The following is a 16,315-nucleotide window of genomic DNA, read 5'->3' on the forward strand; positions in this document are numbered from 1 at the left end:
CAGTTAATCATTGGCCACCCCTACCATTTTTTCCCCTTCTAATATAGACAGTAATACTCTCAGGTGGAATATTCAAAACACGGGCTGCTCAGTGGGTAGCACTGCTGCCTTGCAGCAAGAAGGTTGCGGGTTGTATTCCTGGCCCAGGGTCTTTCTGCATTGAGTTTGCATGTTCTCCCTGTGCATGCGTGGGTTTTCTCCGGGTACTCTGGCTTCCTCCAACAGTCCAAAAAAAAAAAAAAAAAAGACTGTTAGGTTAATTGGCTTCTCTAAATTCTCCTTAGGTGTGAGTGTGTGTGCGAATGGTTGTTTGACTATGTGTTGTCCTGCGATGGACTGGCAACCTGTCCAGGGTGTACCCTGTCTCTTTCCCATAGACAGCTGGAGATAGGCACCAGCACCCATTGGGACCCCACTTGGGATTAAGTGTGTCAGAAAATGGATGGATGGAATATTCAAAACATTTTAATTTTTCATATATTAACAATGTGGTTAATTATGCACATCAATGTACTAACATTAAAGATGAAAATTCATGCTCTTTCCAGAACTAGATTTTGTGTTATGGGAGTAAAGAGAAAATGATGTGTCTCTGAAAGTAATCTAGGAGTCATCAGTGAAATCATAGATAAATAAAAATTTAAATAAAAACTTAAAAATCAATTTATGTATATATTAGCACTTGTAAATATCAATTAAATGCAGAATAATTGATGATAAAAGTAGGTAAGTAATGACAAAGGAAGAGATATTAGCCCCAGAACTCAAACCTGAAAGAATTGTATCCACTATGCCTTTTATCCAGAAAGCACGGATGTTTAAATATATGCGTCTATTTGTTAGCAAAGGCTGTAGGAAAGTATAGTTAGTCTTTATTTAGAAAATGTGGATGCTGTGGTTGTTCATTTCCCTGTAGCAACAGTGTAGATTGACCCTGAGTTTCTTGCGCCTATCCGCTTTCGGCCACCCCTCAGTGTACGCTGGTTGTGGCCTGGCCACCCTTATAAAAATGTTCTGGGTACGCCTCTGCTACTAAGGACAATTTATGTTCAGAGTAGAAAGTAGTGTTTGCCTCTATATCAGTGGACAAAAAGTAGTAATGGGGTTAAAAAATCGTAAAATTTATTTTTTTTAAGGAAAAATGCGGTAGTAAAAAAAATTAAGAAGTTAATAAAACATCATATTTAAGGTGTCCTTTAAATGGTTGAACTTCTTTAAATTATCTCCAAATTTAATATGTGCAGTTTAGTTTCATTAAAAGTGTAAGAATAATAGTGGATTGGTATGCCCAAAAATAATAAATACTTATGAGTTTTAATGCTCATATATTTAGGATTGTCTTACTTTCCTATGTAGGCTATATAGTACAAAAAAAAAAAAAAAACTTTCTTTGGAATTGGGATTTGAGCTTAAAACCGGTCACGTTAACTGCACCGTTATACATGTTGTATTGAATACAATCATCTAAACTTTCTATAGTTAAGATCTAAGAAATTCAATGTATTTCGCTGAACTCTATAATTAGAGCCTCCGCGCATGCGCACTAGGATCAACCGCAGCACTTCCTGCGTTGTTCCTGCCTCCAGAAGTCTTGCTGCAGAGCGAAGGTTACATTTTTTTAAAAAAAAGTTGCACAATTCAGCCGCTGTTTACCCTCACAGGACTATAAGTTCCGTCGGTTGTTGAACTGGGATGAAAGCAGCGGCCGAACTGATGAAGGTTTTCATAACGAGGCGCATCCCGCAGGAGGGAATGAAGATCCTGTCAGGAGCCACTGGAGTGTAAGATTATAACGGTTAACATTAAGCAGCATTATTTTAGACCAAGCATATCTAGCTGTCATTTTGTCAGACAGGTAATGTTATCCTATAAACTTAATTTTATCATCTTTTTACAGTTAATATACAGTGTGAGTGTGTTGTTCCTCCTCATTTTTTAATCTATTTTATTTAAATTGGTGACACTTTCATTTTCACCTTCCCCTCTGTCTGTGGAACAGGTGTGAGGTGTCTCAGTGGGACTCAGATGAACCCGTCCCCAGGGCAGAGCTTCTCAAAGGGGTCCAGGGAGCTCACGGCCTTGTGTGTTTGCTGTCTGATAAAATCGATGCTGAGGTTCTGGATGCTGCAGGTATCTTTTCCTCAGATAGGAGATAACAAAGTCCTCCACTTTAAGCCTTGATTTTAATTAATGATTGGTGGATAGTATGTTATATGTGTCTATGGTACATTCCAGGGGTCATTTGTGGCCCTTTGAAGGATTTTGTGTGGCCCCTTATGAGAAGAGTCCAAATAAATCCCTAAGCACAGATGGCAAAAAGCAAGTGGTCAGTTTTAAAAGAGGTTTTACAGGTTAGATTGTCACAGAGAAATTTAAATGAAAAACTTTAGATAAACCAGAAAAGTTAATTTTATTGATATTATGCAGTGGTGTCAAAAGTACACACATTTGTTACTTAAGTAGAAGTATAGATACTACACTTTAAAAACTCTCTGATAAAAGTTAAAGAATCAACTTTGAGCTATTTACTCAAGTAAAAGTGGAAAAGTATGTGCTTCAAAAACTACTTAAAGTCTAAAAGTATAACGTAACCTTTAAAAAACAGCCAGATGCCACTATATGAATTGAAAGCTCAATTTTTCGACTTTTTCAAAATATTCTTTGAGATAGGGCCAAGGATGAGGGAGGTCTTGTTGGCCTCCGTCTCCTGATACGCTCTCCCCTGTGTCCGACCTTTCAGACATTTCAACATCTTTTTCTGAATCCCACATTGTAGCGTGGCATAGACAATTCACATTTTCAGTTTGAAAAACACCTGCTTGCTTCTGATGATTTCCTTTAGCTAACCAATGAGTGTTTGCGTTATATGACTCATCCAATCACACTAGTTTTCACTAGATGTGGATGGAGCCAATGATCTGCATTGGATGGCGCACATGACGGTAAATAAATATTAAACCGAAGTCATGAGTAACGAGTAACATTTCTTTTAAAAATGTAAGGAATAGAAAGTACAGATACTTGTGTGAAAATCTAATGAGTAAAAGTCAGAAGTAGGAAGAAAAATAAGCAATGGAGTAAAGTATAGATACCTAAAAAGTGTAATTAACTACAGTAACGAAATATTTGTACATTGTTACTTGACACCTCTGATATTATGTGCTGTTTCTCTCTTTTGATTTAATAGCACATTGGACCATAAAAGTCCAGTGAATTTTACTTAAATGCAGATTTTGGGGGCATCCAAAAAAAACTTAGCTAGGCAGGGAAACTGTAAATGATTTTGACATGGGTATAGTTTTAACATAATTGGCTCCAACAGCAGGAAACAGAAAAGTTATGATTCTTTCAGTATTTATCCATCCCTCTACTAAGCTCAAATGGTGGATATCGAGGCTAAAAGCTGGTGTTCCACTCTTATTGAAAACAAACTGATTCAGAGGTTCAAAAGTTTTTTTTTAACCAAACTTCAAATTTGTTTTGTAGTAATACAACATCCCCTGCACTCAAATGACAATGGTCAGTTGAAAATACAGCCTCCAGGAGAATACTTGTGTATATTTATTTAACTAGTTTCAATGCAGCAAAACCACTACAGGTAGGTAAACAGTGACAGGTTTGCGTTTAAACAAGTTTTCAATCTGCCCACTTGTATATTAAAATAAAAAAAAAATAAAAAGATTTTTACTCTTTATTTGAATCATTTACTGCCTGCCAAGTAGTTGAAAAGAAAGGGGGAAAAATACAACAAACCAGAAAATCAACAGAGACTTTAAATGAAAAGAAAATGTGTGTTTATCGTATGGCGTCACAAACCTGGTTAGAATGGGCCCTGTGCTCTTCAGCTACACCAAGCCTGCACTCAGGGGTTGCTTTATTCATTTACAAACATTCTGACTCCGGTTAAACATGTAAAACCCAAAATACACACAAACTCTCTTCACATTAAAAATTCTGTTTTCAGTTCAGTTTTTCAGTTCATGCTGTTAAAGTTTGTTCTTGTGGACTCTCACACAAACTCTCTAAATTCATTTAAATAAGGCCTGCTTGGTTTATTTTATTAAATTATTGTGCTTCATTTCTGATCGACATGGCCAGCTTATAGATGTTGGTAACTTTGCTGCAGAAGTAATTGTACTGCTGAAATGATTGCATTCCCTTATGCTAAAGCCGCAACAGTCATTGTACTTTATAGGGGTTTTATATGACGGAGCAGAAAAAGTAGTTCAGAAAGGATACGTGATCATCAGTATGTTTTGTAATAAATTTTTAAGATGGGTAGAAATCATTTACTGATACTAAGAGAATTGGTTGATGTAAATTAATGGAAATTTTAGATTAAAATAAAGTTTAAAAATCCTGTTTTTTCTTCCTTGTAGTTCCGTTTTTTTCTACTACAGTTTATTCTGCCACAGAACAAATAAAAGCGGCTGCTCTCAAAGCCTCCACTTCATCAGTTACTACATCTCAGCTGCTCCCTCTCTAATTCAGGTCCAAACTTGAAGGTGATCAGCACCATGTCAGTGGGATTCGACCACTTGGCTCTAGATGAGATCAAAAAGCGGTGAGCTTCAGAAAGGTGACTTGTTAGGAGGGAATTTTTTATGCCTTTTCACTAATAAAAGCCTTTTAACTTTCAACAGTGGCATTCGTGTGGGTTACACTCCGGACGTCCTGACTGACGCCACTGCAGAGCTGACCGTGGCCCTGCTCCTGGCCACCGCTCGCCGGCTACCAGAGGGAGTGGAAGAGGTCAAAAAGTAAGCCTCACCTTGTCAGTCATTTATGCTAATTGCTTTTTTAATCTACATTAATATCACATAAGTGTATTTTTTCTTTGTCTCAGTGGAGGCTGGAGCTCGTGGAAACCTCTCTGGCTCTGCGGTTATGGGCTTTCTGGCAGCACTGTGGGAATCATTGGACTGGGCCGCATTGGTTTGTTATGTTGCACGATCTATGTGACAGATTTTGAGTTGTTTAACTAACGTGACTATTTTTTTAAAAATCCTTGTGATCAGGTATGGCCATAGCTCAAAGACTCATCCCCTTTGGAGTTAAGAGACTGCTGTATACTGGAAGGACAGCTAAAGCCCAAGCTGCAGAGGTGAAGGGAGAGTTTGGTAAGAAACAATAAAAGTGGGAATAATAAAAAGTTTGAAGCATTTTTAACCATCGGCCTGCTCCCTTCCTCTACATTTATTCCTATCTGTTTTTTGTCAAACAGTTCCCCTGGAGAAGCTTGTGTCAGAGAGTGATTTCATTGTGGTTTCCTGCTCGCTGACACCAGAAACCCAGGGCCTGTGTGACAAGGCGTTTTTCAGCAAGATGAAAAAAACGGCCGTCTTTATCAACTCAAGCAGGTAAACATCTAAAAACCGTGAGCTGACGACTTTACATGCAAATCCAGGCCGCTCCCTGGTGTGTTTGCTTCTAAGTGACATCAGAATTGATGCGTGATGGGTTCCTGGTTTTAGAGGAGCTGTGGTGAACCAGGTGGACCTGTATGACGCTCTGAGGGGTGGACAGATAGCCGCGGCCGGACTGGACGTCACAACACCAGAACCGCTCCCAACAGATCACCCGCTTCTTACACTAAAAAACTGTGGTAAGTAGAAAGGTGCTTTACAAAGGTATTTAAATTTTATCACATTTTATCACATCACAACCACCTTAGGGATTTGATGTAATGCAGCCAACTGAGGCAGTGCAGACATGTAAAGTAGAGGGAAAATGATCTGCACACATCCAGCTGATTTTATTCTCACTGACACAATTCATCATCGTTCCACCCGTATGGAAAAATGTGGTAGTGGCAGCATCATGCTGTGGAAGGCTGGAGGTAAATACAGAGTAATCGTAAGAGAAGATATTACAGTAGATTTTATAAAAATACTTGGATCTGGGATAGCAACAAAGCAAAGAGGGCTGAAAACAAGACAATTATTTTGCAAATCGATTAATCCGTGGATTATAGATAATCGGATAGCCAAAGAAATTCTAAAGAAGACTTTTTTACAATATTAAACAAAATTAAGCAGTTGAAACTCAAACTTTTCCACTTGAAGAGTTCTGGATAGAGCATAATTACAGTACAATAATTACTGCTCTAAGTGAGTCGATCTGTCAGCTAAAGGCTAGTTTTAGAGTCTCTATATTCCATTTACGATTAATCAATTACTAAATTAGTTAACAAGTATTCCAATAATCGATTAATCGTAATTAATCAGAATAATTGTTTCAGCCCTGGACTAAACCAGTTAAACATCTTACAAAAACCATTGCTATAGTTTATTCCAAAAGAGCGAGGCGTTTTTTTCCAATCGCCAGTCCAATTCCCTTCTATGCACCCATTTAGATCTATGGCGTTAAATCTTCTCCACTTTGCATGTGTGCAACATCACAGTGAAGTTTTTCTCTTTGCTCCTAACCTTCATCTGTGGTGGAGGAGGCGGACCTACATGTAATGTGCGGATGAACATGCCATCCTGCCCCTAAACTGATTAACCACTTGGTGCATGTATCCACACGTCATGATCAGATAATTTTATAGCATCCATGTAGACAGAGATTTAGAATTTCTTATTAACTAAGGTTTAAATCAGTTCTGGGATCATTTGGGCAATAAACTTAGCTATTAATAGGAACTCGAACTTTAGCAGACTGTAAAATACATGCTACCTGTCCAATGACTCTGACAACATGGAACAGAGTTAAACAGATAGACCTAATAATTGAATGGTTTAAACATCCATTTAGATGTTAAAGGTATAGTGGAGGATTTTCTTAAATTTTTGTAAATACCCGCCCTCTCCACTTTAGAAAAAAAAAAAGCAAATGCGCAACCCTGTAACCGCTCCAGAGAGGGAACGTATTTTAAACCCACGCAAGAGCATGCACGAGCCTATTTCTCCTCATACAAGGTCTGTTTAAAAGTTGCTGTTTGCATCGCTCATACAAGCTAACTTTCCAAAAGAAGATGTTTTGCAGAGAAATACCTGGCTGCCGAGAATGACCTCCGCTCTCGCACACTGATGAGAAAACGGATTGAAATATGAATAAAAAGGGAACTTTTAAATATATTGTTAATATTTTCTTATTTCTTATGTATGGATGCCCTAAAATTGAGTTTTGGTGGACGGATAAATGCTGAGAAATTCCTGCCTGCCGAGAATCACCCTAAACTCTTGCACATTGATGAGACAACGGATTGAAATATTAATAAAAAGGGAACTTTTAAACATATTCTTAATATTTTCTTTTTTCTTATGCATGGATGCCCTAAAATTGCGAGTTTTGGTGGAAAAATAAATGCTGAGAAATTCCTGCCTGTCGAGAATTACCTCCCCTGTGATCGGAGAGAGCATCACCCTAAACTCTTGCACATTGAGGAGAAAACGGATTGAAATATGAATGAAAAAGACATATTCTTCACGTTATGTCCGGAATGATAGAGATATGCTATCCACTGAGCAGAGAATATATTCATCGGACTAGAATGTGTCTCCATACAAGTAAAAATCGTATTCATTCATTTTTATCTTTCCACCAAAAATCTAAATTTTAGGGCATCCATGCATAAGAAGAATGAATACATTAAGAATATGTTTGAAAATTCATTTTTCGTTCATATTTCAATCCGTTTTCTCATCAATGTGCGAGAGGGGAGGTAATTCTCGGCAGCCAGGTATTTCTCGGCATAGGCTTAGGTGAAAATGTGGAGGGGCACCTAGAACGGCCTTACATGAACATATCACCAGAATGATTGACAATTACCGTAGGAGGACCACTTATTTAGATGATCCACCCAAAAAACAAACATCCTCCACTATACCTTTAATAGCTTTGCATTAGCTGTAGTCCGTGAGTGCAGGCAACAGATGGAAGAGGAGGAGGAGAACTGACTTGGCTGCCTTTCTTTCCGCACGTTGAACTTAGAAAAATATTGCATTAAAACAAGTTTACTCCCTCTTTTTAAACTTTTTTTTTTTTTTTAAAGGACATATTAACTTTCCAGAGATCCAGAGACCACTAATCGTCTCCTTGACGAATCATGGGGTTGTTACAGCTACACCTTTGCTTTTTCAAAATCGAGATCTACTGTAAGTCTGTATCTTATTTTCACAGACAAACTCTCCATCCAGTCATGCTGGACTTAAACGAGCTGGTAGAGACTAGCAGCTGTAAATGGAGCAACAAGTATTTCATTAAAAGATGGAAACAAAGAGGCTGAATATATAATATTAAACATACAACCTGTTGTACATTTATTTATTTTTAATTTTAAAACATTTGAATTCCACTTCACATTCTGCTCTACTTTGTGTTGGTTCATTAAATAAAATCGCCTAAAAAAACACTAAAGTTTATGGCTGTAAATTGACAAAATCTAAAAAAGGAAATTACCTGAAAAGACAATTTTGTTCAATTTTCTTTAAAAAAAAAAATGTTTGGCATTTTCTTGTCTCCTTTTTGTTCTTATGCAGTGGTGTTACCACATATAGGCAGTGCCACTTACTCCACCAGAGGCATCATGTCAGCGCTGACGGCCCAGAACCTGCTGGGGGGTTTGCAGGGCTCGGACATGCCCAGTGAGCTCACCTTCTAGGTGCTGAAAACCAACCACCGTGCCTCCAGCGTCTCCGGTGCCACATGAGCATTAAATGAAAACGTTAGATAGGAGGTGATGTTTGCAACACTGAAGCAGTCATTCTAGTCAGATTTGATCTTAATTGGAGATCTAGAAAAGTTTTTGAAAAGAAGGCCAACCTCACCCTGTTTTGTTTTTATTTTTTTAGAAAATAGTGTTAAACTTTCATGATATTGTGTAGTTAAAATATTAAATCATTGTGTTGATACCTTCAGAGATGTGATAATTGATAAATGTTTCAGACATTAATGCTGCAAATCTGCACTTATTAAACAGTAAAACACTCATGCCCTGCATGAAGTGGTCAATATTAGAAGAAAATAACTTGTATGTAATTTAAATGTAAAGAAATTTGTTTTTAGAATTAATAAATTCTTGTAAATAAATTAAATAGAAGCTGTTTAACATGTTTTTTAAGCTATTCTGGTCTAAAATAAGTGATAATTTTTATAATCTTTCACATTAGGCCAATAACAGGAAATCATTGCTGAATATTGAACAGGAAAACAAAAAAAAGCATGATTTTTGTTCACTTCATATTAGCTAAAAATTAAGAGTTTCATGAAGGATAAATATTCAATTTCCATCAGATGGTGTCTTTAGTGCAAGTTAGAGCAGAGAGTCTGGGAAAGACTGATCATCTTTCCAGTTCATGCAGGTGTTCTTTGAGTGCTTATAGAGGTGGGAGGACTGGCTGAAGCGTTTGCCGCACTTCGGACATGGATAGGGCTTCTCCCCGGTGTGGACGCGGATGTGCTTCTTACAGTCTGTCAGATTCATGAAGGTCTTGCAGCAGATCTTGCAAGCGTATTTCTTCTCCCCTTCCACCAGCAGCACGTGGTCCTCGGCGGCCGCTTTCTTACACTTGGACAGGACGTCTTCCGAAGCTCTCGTCAGACTTGGCCTCTCTGAAGCATCACCTGCTGATGCGGAGGGAGCATCTGTGGAAGATTCTGATCCGGGAGCTACTTTTGGGGCAATGCGACGGAAAATCGGAGCTCCAGAGCTTTTCCCGGCCCTTGATGGTTGGACATGGGAGGTGTCCAGACTGAGACTTGGACTGATGCTGCTCAGAAACCCTGTCAAGGAGTTCTGATTGGGTTGTAGGATGATTGTGTCACTGAATCCGGAGCTTTGAGTTGGGAGAATCTGCTGCAAGGAGACGGGGGCTACAGGAAAAACAAGAGGTGATGAAGAATCCGAGGGCTGGATTGAGGAAGCGTTTGCTTCTGCCAACCTTTGACTCTGTGCATTTGCACCTTCGGGGGCTGTAGGCGTGTCGCTGGCGGCAGCGGCGGCAGTCGCAGCAGCTGTCAGACTAGCCAGACTATCTTCTTCTCCTAAAGCTCCCATTACACTTTCAGAACTAGGATTGAGAAAGCAGGAGAAGGCGAGTTCGGAGAAGCTCTCCAAGCCTTCCCCTTCCACTGTGTCCCCACCCAGCTCTCCGCTCCCAGTCAGCATATCCGTGTGAACATCTGCGCACACCTGAGATGGTAACGTCCCACCGCCGGCTTCTGCCTCGGGCATTTTTTCATCTCCGATCTGTGCCTCCAAGAGTGACGGGGGAGATTTGTTTGGACCTGCATCAAAATCGTTGGAAAATGAACTTATATTTTCCTTTTTCAGCTCAATCACTATTTTTTGTTCATCCCGCTCCTCTTCTCCAGCTTGAACTTTGACCACAGCGTCGCCACCTTTATCTTCAGCCATTTTCCACTCTCCAGCTGTGCTGCTGTCTGACTGAGTGGGCAGCTGGATTTCATCAGACTCCCCCTTGGCTGCCTCGTATTTCTCTTCCTCCTCGTCTTCATCACCTAGGTTGTCCCACAGCCTGTCAGTAGACTTCAGGCAGCCTGATGATGACAGATCATCTCCTCCTTCCTCTGTGCTCCTGGTCACAGTGGGTGAACACTCCTTGTAGCTGAAAATCCTCCTCTTTTCACACAGTATCTCCTCATGTAACTTTCGTTTTTGTCTCAAAGATGGAGCTGTTAGTTGCTCACTTCCCCCCATGCCTCTGATGTCATCCTCTCCAGACTGACTCACCTCCATCCCCATGTCCTCTATCTCAGAGTCCTCATCTGTGGCTGACGTTACCTGGTGCTGTGGTACTGTTACCGCCACAGAGCATGGACTTTGCTGCACAGACCTCCAGCCTTTCGGTGCAGAGGCAGGAAAGTTTTTCCTGGATAAATGCAACTTGCAGGCCTTGACCACTGCATTTAGGTGGAGATGGGAAGCAGCCAAGAGCACATCCATTGCATTGGAGGTCCCTATAGTGAGGGTGGAGGTGTAGATCATATCCAGGAGGGTAGAGAAGGCCTCTGGCGTCACAACCTCTGGATCCAGCTCCATCACATGTTGGGCTCCTGAGCCCTCATCGCTGGAGGTAAGGAGAGCCCTGAAGTGAGAGCTGCTGGCAGCCAGGATGGAGCGATGAGCCTGGAAGCTCTGACCTCCAACCACCACCATACAGTCACATAGCTGGGTGTGCAGGCGCTGATGGTTGAGCTGTTTAAAAATGTGCTGGAAATGACCCGGGAAGTCCATCACAGCAAGCAGAGCTTCTAATTGGACAATCAGGATATTCTAGCATCCGTTTCAGAAACAACAGGCTATGATATGCAGATTATTAAAACGATCCACGTCCTATTATTAGCTGCTTTATCAGCAGACTCACCTTCCTCCCTTATAATGAACGGATTGTTTTCAGTTTTCCCGGAGATGCTGTGGATTATGGGCGGGCCTGGATCAACAGGGAAGGATGCGCTGCATTTGATTTCAAAAATAGGAATAAAGTCACCTGCGCCAAAAAGCGGATTCTGCTGTTGCTGAAACACTCGGTTTGCATTAAATCCCATCCATCTATTTAATTCTGTCGCTACTTGTTTCAGAGCGCTCGTATAATCGCATCCATTGTCTGCATCCCCGTCCTTCCGCTGCACAACACTGCCCCCCTGTGGTGATTATGTAGACATACAACCTCTAGTGGCAACAAAATGGATTAATAGAAGAAAAATATCAGGGGTCGAGCTAGATGGGGGGCCTGGGGTGGGCCTGGCCAACCTTAGCCAATCATTGGCCACCCCTACCATTTCCCCCCCCTCTAATACAGATAGTGGCAGCAGTAATACTCTCAAGTGGAATATTCAAAACGGTTTTTTTTTGTTTTGTTTTTTTGTGGTCATCAAAGATAAGTACAGAATTCATGCTCTTTCAGAGCTACATCTTGTGTTATATGGGGTAAAAAGAAAAATATTTAGGAGACATTTAGAAGTCTTGAGTGAAATCAAAGATAAATAGCAATTTAAATTAAAAAAAAAAATCAAATAATCAATTTATGTAGATATTGGTGCTTGTAAATATCCATTTCATGCAGAATGTTTATTGATACAAGTAGGTAAGTAATGCCAATGATGATTGATTTACTCCCCAGAACTCAAAACTGAGTTTTATCCACTATACCTTTTCTCTAGAAATTACGGATTTTAAAGATATGCGTCTAATTGTTAGTAAAGGCTGTAGGAAAAGATTGTCTTTATTTAGAAAATATGGATGTTTTGCTAATTAACTTTCCGGTTGGAAAAGTGTAGATTGACTGTGAGGTTCTGGTGCCTAGCCGCTTTAACCCACCCCCCAGTTTACATTGGTTATTGCCTGGCCACCCTTATAAAAAATTTCTGGCTACGCCTCTGAAAGAAATAGCTTAGCTATATCACTTATTTAAAACAAAATGACAAAAATATGCATGATTAAGCGTGTTTGTTCAAGTATAATATTCATGCAGCACCTTTGGTTAAAAACAAACCCCATAAAACTAGTTCTGCCATGAAATAATTGTCTAATAGATTAATTTGACCCAAGCTATTAAAGTCGAAAGTTTTTTTTTTGTTCTTCTACATTATCTAGGTTGGTTTCTGTTTTTTTCTTTTTTGTCTTGATTGACACTTTATATTAAACCAGGTTCCCTGTAGGCTTCTTCCAGGAACAGAAAATCTATTCCCTAAGGGTGACACACTGGGTCAGACTGCTGAACCAGGGGATCCAGTTGATCCCCTGCCAGTGAAATAGCCACACACATTTCACAGGGCTGGCCATGCAGGGAACTGGTGAATACAGAGGGATGGCCATAAATGTAAACCAGTTCATGGTCAGTCCACACTGTACCAACGGGAACATGAATGAGCACAACATCCACATATTCTAAAGAAATCACTGAAGACAGAATAGATTTTCCTAAAGCTCTTGCTGATAAACATTTATACATTTTCACACACATCTGTTGGCCCACATACCAGTATTTGTGATGTCCTCAACTAATTCCAATGTGTTTGCTTTTGCTATGCATACTTCAACTTAGCATCAGTTTCAGCCATTCATTTGAAACACACCCTAAATTTTATAAATCGTCAAGAGTCACAATAAATAAATACATTTTTTGGGAAGAAGAGGAAAAAGTTCAGAACTTTCTGTATTCTAAGGCTTTAGACTTAAAAATGAGAGCATCGTTGTTTTTTTTGTAGCTGCAGCGCACGTACACATACTTTATCATCATTCTGACAGGTCTAACTAGGGACTACCAATGACAGGAATGGCCCCTACCTTAACCTGTATCGCAAAGCTGCATGTGAGGAAGGAAACCAACTTTGCCACATGTATGTCAGTGACAACGATCTAACTTCCTGGGGGACATTTTTGCAACCATCAGTAGAGCTTTATGTTTGTATTTTATTTTGCATCTATAATTTTCAATGACAATGATGAGGTGCATTTGTAACCTTTTGTCTTGTACTGTAACTTTTTTTGTTAAGATATCTTACTCAACATCAGAGAAAATACATCTTTGATTATCAGTTATTTCCACTTATAAACTACTAGAAAAAAATATTTTCATTTTCTGTTGTGTTGGGATCAGGGATGTTACATTCAAAGTATGCATCATTTATTGAGATCTGGTTTTATTGGGCAAACTATTGACTAATGCATAAAAAATAACAACTAGGGCTGCAAATAATGATTATTTTGCAATTTAATTCATGTTCAAAGGTGTTTTTTTTATTTTTATTAATTAATCATATAGCCAAAGGTCCCTTAAAGAAGATTTTTTTTATGAAATTAAACCAGGTAAAACTAAAACTTTTGCACCTGAACAGTTCTGGATAGAACATATTGACAGATGAAAAAAAATATATTTATGTATATATTTTTTTTAAACAATCTTTGTATAATTACTGCTTGATGTCAGTTGCTCTATAAGCTAAAGGCATGTTTTAGACTATCTATAGTCCAGTTAACAATTGATTAGTAAAGTAGTTGAAACGATTTTTCCTATTGTTTCAGCCCTAACAAACATCTCTGCATGAGCAGTAAGACTAGAGAAGTACAAGAGACGGTGAATCATTGTTTTTAATATTTCATATCTGCTAATTATGTGTCTGCATATCTTTACTGTACATTATTCTCAATTACTCCAATAATGCATCTATTGCAGATAACAGTTAAAACTGTGGATAACAAAAACTGAGAATTAACTTGATGCTTTCAATCTAACAGCATGAATACAGTTTATAATTCTAACCATAACAAAAACACAGATGTTACACACTGTTTAAACATAAAAAAGAAGACCAAAGTTCACAATATTAGCATGAGAACAGCAAGAGTTTCTGATGAAGCCAGGGAAAAACACTGGTTTTCCAGAGTGATTCTTGAACAGGCCGAGCTGGCTTCATGGGGAGGTCCTCGCCGCCTCTGAAGGATGAAACTCTGTGGATGGAGGCAGGGGCTGTGGAACTCCACTCATATGCTGTCCAGTTTCTTCAACACATACGGGGCTGTGAACACAAGAAGCATAAAATGTAAGATCATGAGCTGAGCAGGAGCAGAGAGACTCCATCCATCCATCATTAAGGAAAGACATCGTTTGGAAAACAATGCTACCCTGGATTTAGTTTTTTTTCCTTTGCCTTGAGATGGTAACTGGTATTCAAAGACACTAAGGTTTTAGAAAAAAAAAGGTTTCTAAGCTGCAAAGCTTTTGTGTCGTATTGCTCCTACTATTAAGGTCATTTTAATGAGAAACCAGAAAAATGGCTGGAGAAAAAAAAAAGGAAGTTTTACCACTTGTGTACAGCAATGAGTTACTGCACCTTGCTGGTCAGCTGGCTGAAAGAAGGCTACGATCGTTTCCCTTTGCTTATAAGGCAAATACATTTATTGGGTTTAGCCATTAATGCCTATTATGAGTGGAGATACACTTTATAACACAATCCCATGGCTAATATGGCGCTGGAATAGAAAAAGGAAATTATGATGCAAAGGATTTTATATAATGGTAATAAAAATTTGTTAAGAAAACACTATGTTGCAGATTTGATATCTAGAAGATATAAACGATTCTGAATGGTTTGAATGTCAAAAGATTTCTTGTAAATTCATATAATCTTTAAGTTTAAAGGTCGTGTTTGTCTGATTTTCTCCTGACTCCTTTTTCTTCTGAGTTCTTAAAATTTAAGTTTTAGATGTTTTCTGTGCTAATATTAAATCCACAAAGCTGCGGTTTAAGTGGATGTTTTTTTAGAAAGTGAAATAGACGATTCCCAATGTCATTTATTTATGTACTTACTGACTCTGAGCAGAGCGACGTAAATAAGGAAATTCCGTAACGATGAGATCACATCTTCTCGCATTTTCTTCTTCATCTCCTCTGGGTCCATTTTAGGCCCGAGTCCTTCAAGTTTGAACATTTTTGCCTTGATGTTCCTCGGATGTGTTTTCCCGTTTAAAATTTCACCTTCTTCTGTCTTCACATGGAGGAAATCAAAGCGGAAATGCGTAACAGGAAAGGGCAGTGAGTGCTACGGGGCGCACATAGGGACAAACTGCACGAAAGCGACACACCTTCTACTATTTCGTAGGCGGTTGGCACGCAACGAAATGGGGCAATACCGCCACCACCTGGTATGGAGTGTGGATCTGAATGGTTACTACCAGTTATACTGAACAAAACAAAATTAAAATAAGATTCAATCCTCTCAATTATATTGATTAATCTAAGATAATGAAAAACAGTTATATAACACTTATCTCTTGAGTTCTTTCTAAGGATTTCTATAAAAATAAAGTGTATTTTCTCTTTTTTAAGATTTTGAACCAATTCCCTTCTTTTTCTTTCATACTTCTTACAGTGTACCATCACATGTTCAATTGTTTCTTGTTGCTCACAGTATTCACACATACCAGTGTTATGTTGACCTATTTTGAATAAAGTACAGTTTAATCCTGTATGCCCAAATCTAAGTCTTGATATACTCTTTTTCTCATTGCTTTTGCCACCTTTCCTTCAGTCTCTTTTTAATGATGCTGTTTGTTTCCATCTTACTAATTTTAACTGACAGATCAATGGATTCTCTTGTTGTAGCCTCCTTTGCAGCCTTATCTGCCATTTAATTTCCTTTAACTCCCCTTTGTGCTGCTGAAAGCGACACATGTGCAGAAAGGAACAGAATAAACAAAACGTGTAGATTTTGAACAAGATGTGTTGAGACCCTTTTGAATTTTGTCATGCAGGATTTATTTTTTTCTGAGAAATGCCAAAAAAATGTAATCTTTAAAAGTAGAATCACTTTTCTATGGTATTATGTGACATGGTAGTGATTTCCAAGG

The 16,315-nt window shown here is 38.8% G+C and overlaps 3 protein-coding genes across 3 annotated transcripts; 1 reads left to right on the forward strand and 2 right to left on the reverse strand.

Annotated features, from left to right (window-relative positions):
• Window positions 1-1,562: 1,562 nt before the first annotated feature.
• Window positions 1,563-9,047, forward strand: LOC107088233 (glyoxylate reductase/hydroxypyruvate reductase-like). The gene is made up of 9 exons (XM_015380258.1): window positions 1,563-1,781; window positions 2,000-2,130; window positions 4,492-4,564; window positions 4,644-4,760; window positions 4,847-4,935; window positions 5,019-5,120; window positions 5,225-5,360; window positions 5,475-5,605; window positions 8,484-9,047. The coding sequence occupies exons 1-9, from the start codon at window positions 1,693-1,695 to the stop codon at window positions 8,603-8,605; spliced, it is 990 nt and encodes a 329-aa protein (XP_015235744.1). The 5' UTR covers window positions 1,563-1,692; the 3' UTR covers window positions 8,606-9,047.
• A 38-nt stretch (window positions 9,048-9,085) lies between these two features.
• On the reverse strand, window positions 9,086-11,617 carry LOC107088232 (zinc finger and BTB domain-containing protein 5-like). The gene has a single exon (XM_015380257.1). It carries the CDS (start codon window positions 11,198-11,200, stop codon window positions 9,257-9,259), a length of 1,944 nt encoding a protein of 647 aa, XP_015235743.1. The 5' UTR covers window positions 11,201-11,617; the 3' UTR covers window positions 9,086-9,256.
• A 2,425-nt stretch (window positions 11,618-14,042) lies between these two features.
• Window positions 14,043-15,477, reverse strand: tomm5 (translocase of outer mitochondrial membrane 5 homolog (yeast)). The gene is made up of 2 exons (XM_015380253.1): window positions 15,276-15,477; window positions 14,043-14,484 (listed from the first exon to the last, which is right to left on the reverse strand). Exons 1-2 carry the CDS (start codon window positions 15,394-15,396, stop codon window positions 14,450-14,452), a joined length of 156 nt encoding a protein of 51 aa, XP_015235739.1. The 5' UTR covers window positions 15,397-15,477; the 3' UTR covers window positions 14,043-14,449.
• Between the last annotated feature and the right edge of the window lie 838 nt (window positions 15,478-16,315).

Source organism: Cyprinodon variegatus, unplaced genomic scaffold, assembly GCF_000732505.1.
Source record: "Cyprinodon variegatus isolate N-32 unplaced genomic scaffold, C_variegatus-1.0 Scaffold210, whole genome shotgun sequence".
NCBI lineage: Eukaryota > Metazoa > Chordata > Actinopteri > Cyprinodontiformes > Cyprinodontidae > Cyprinodon > Cyprinodon variegatus.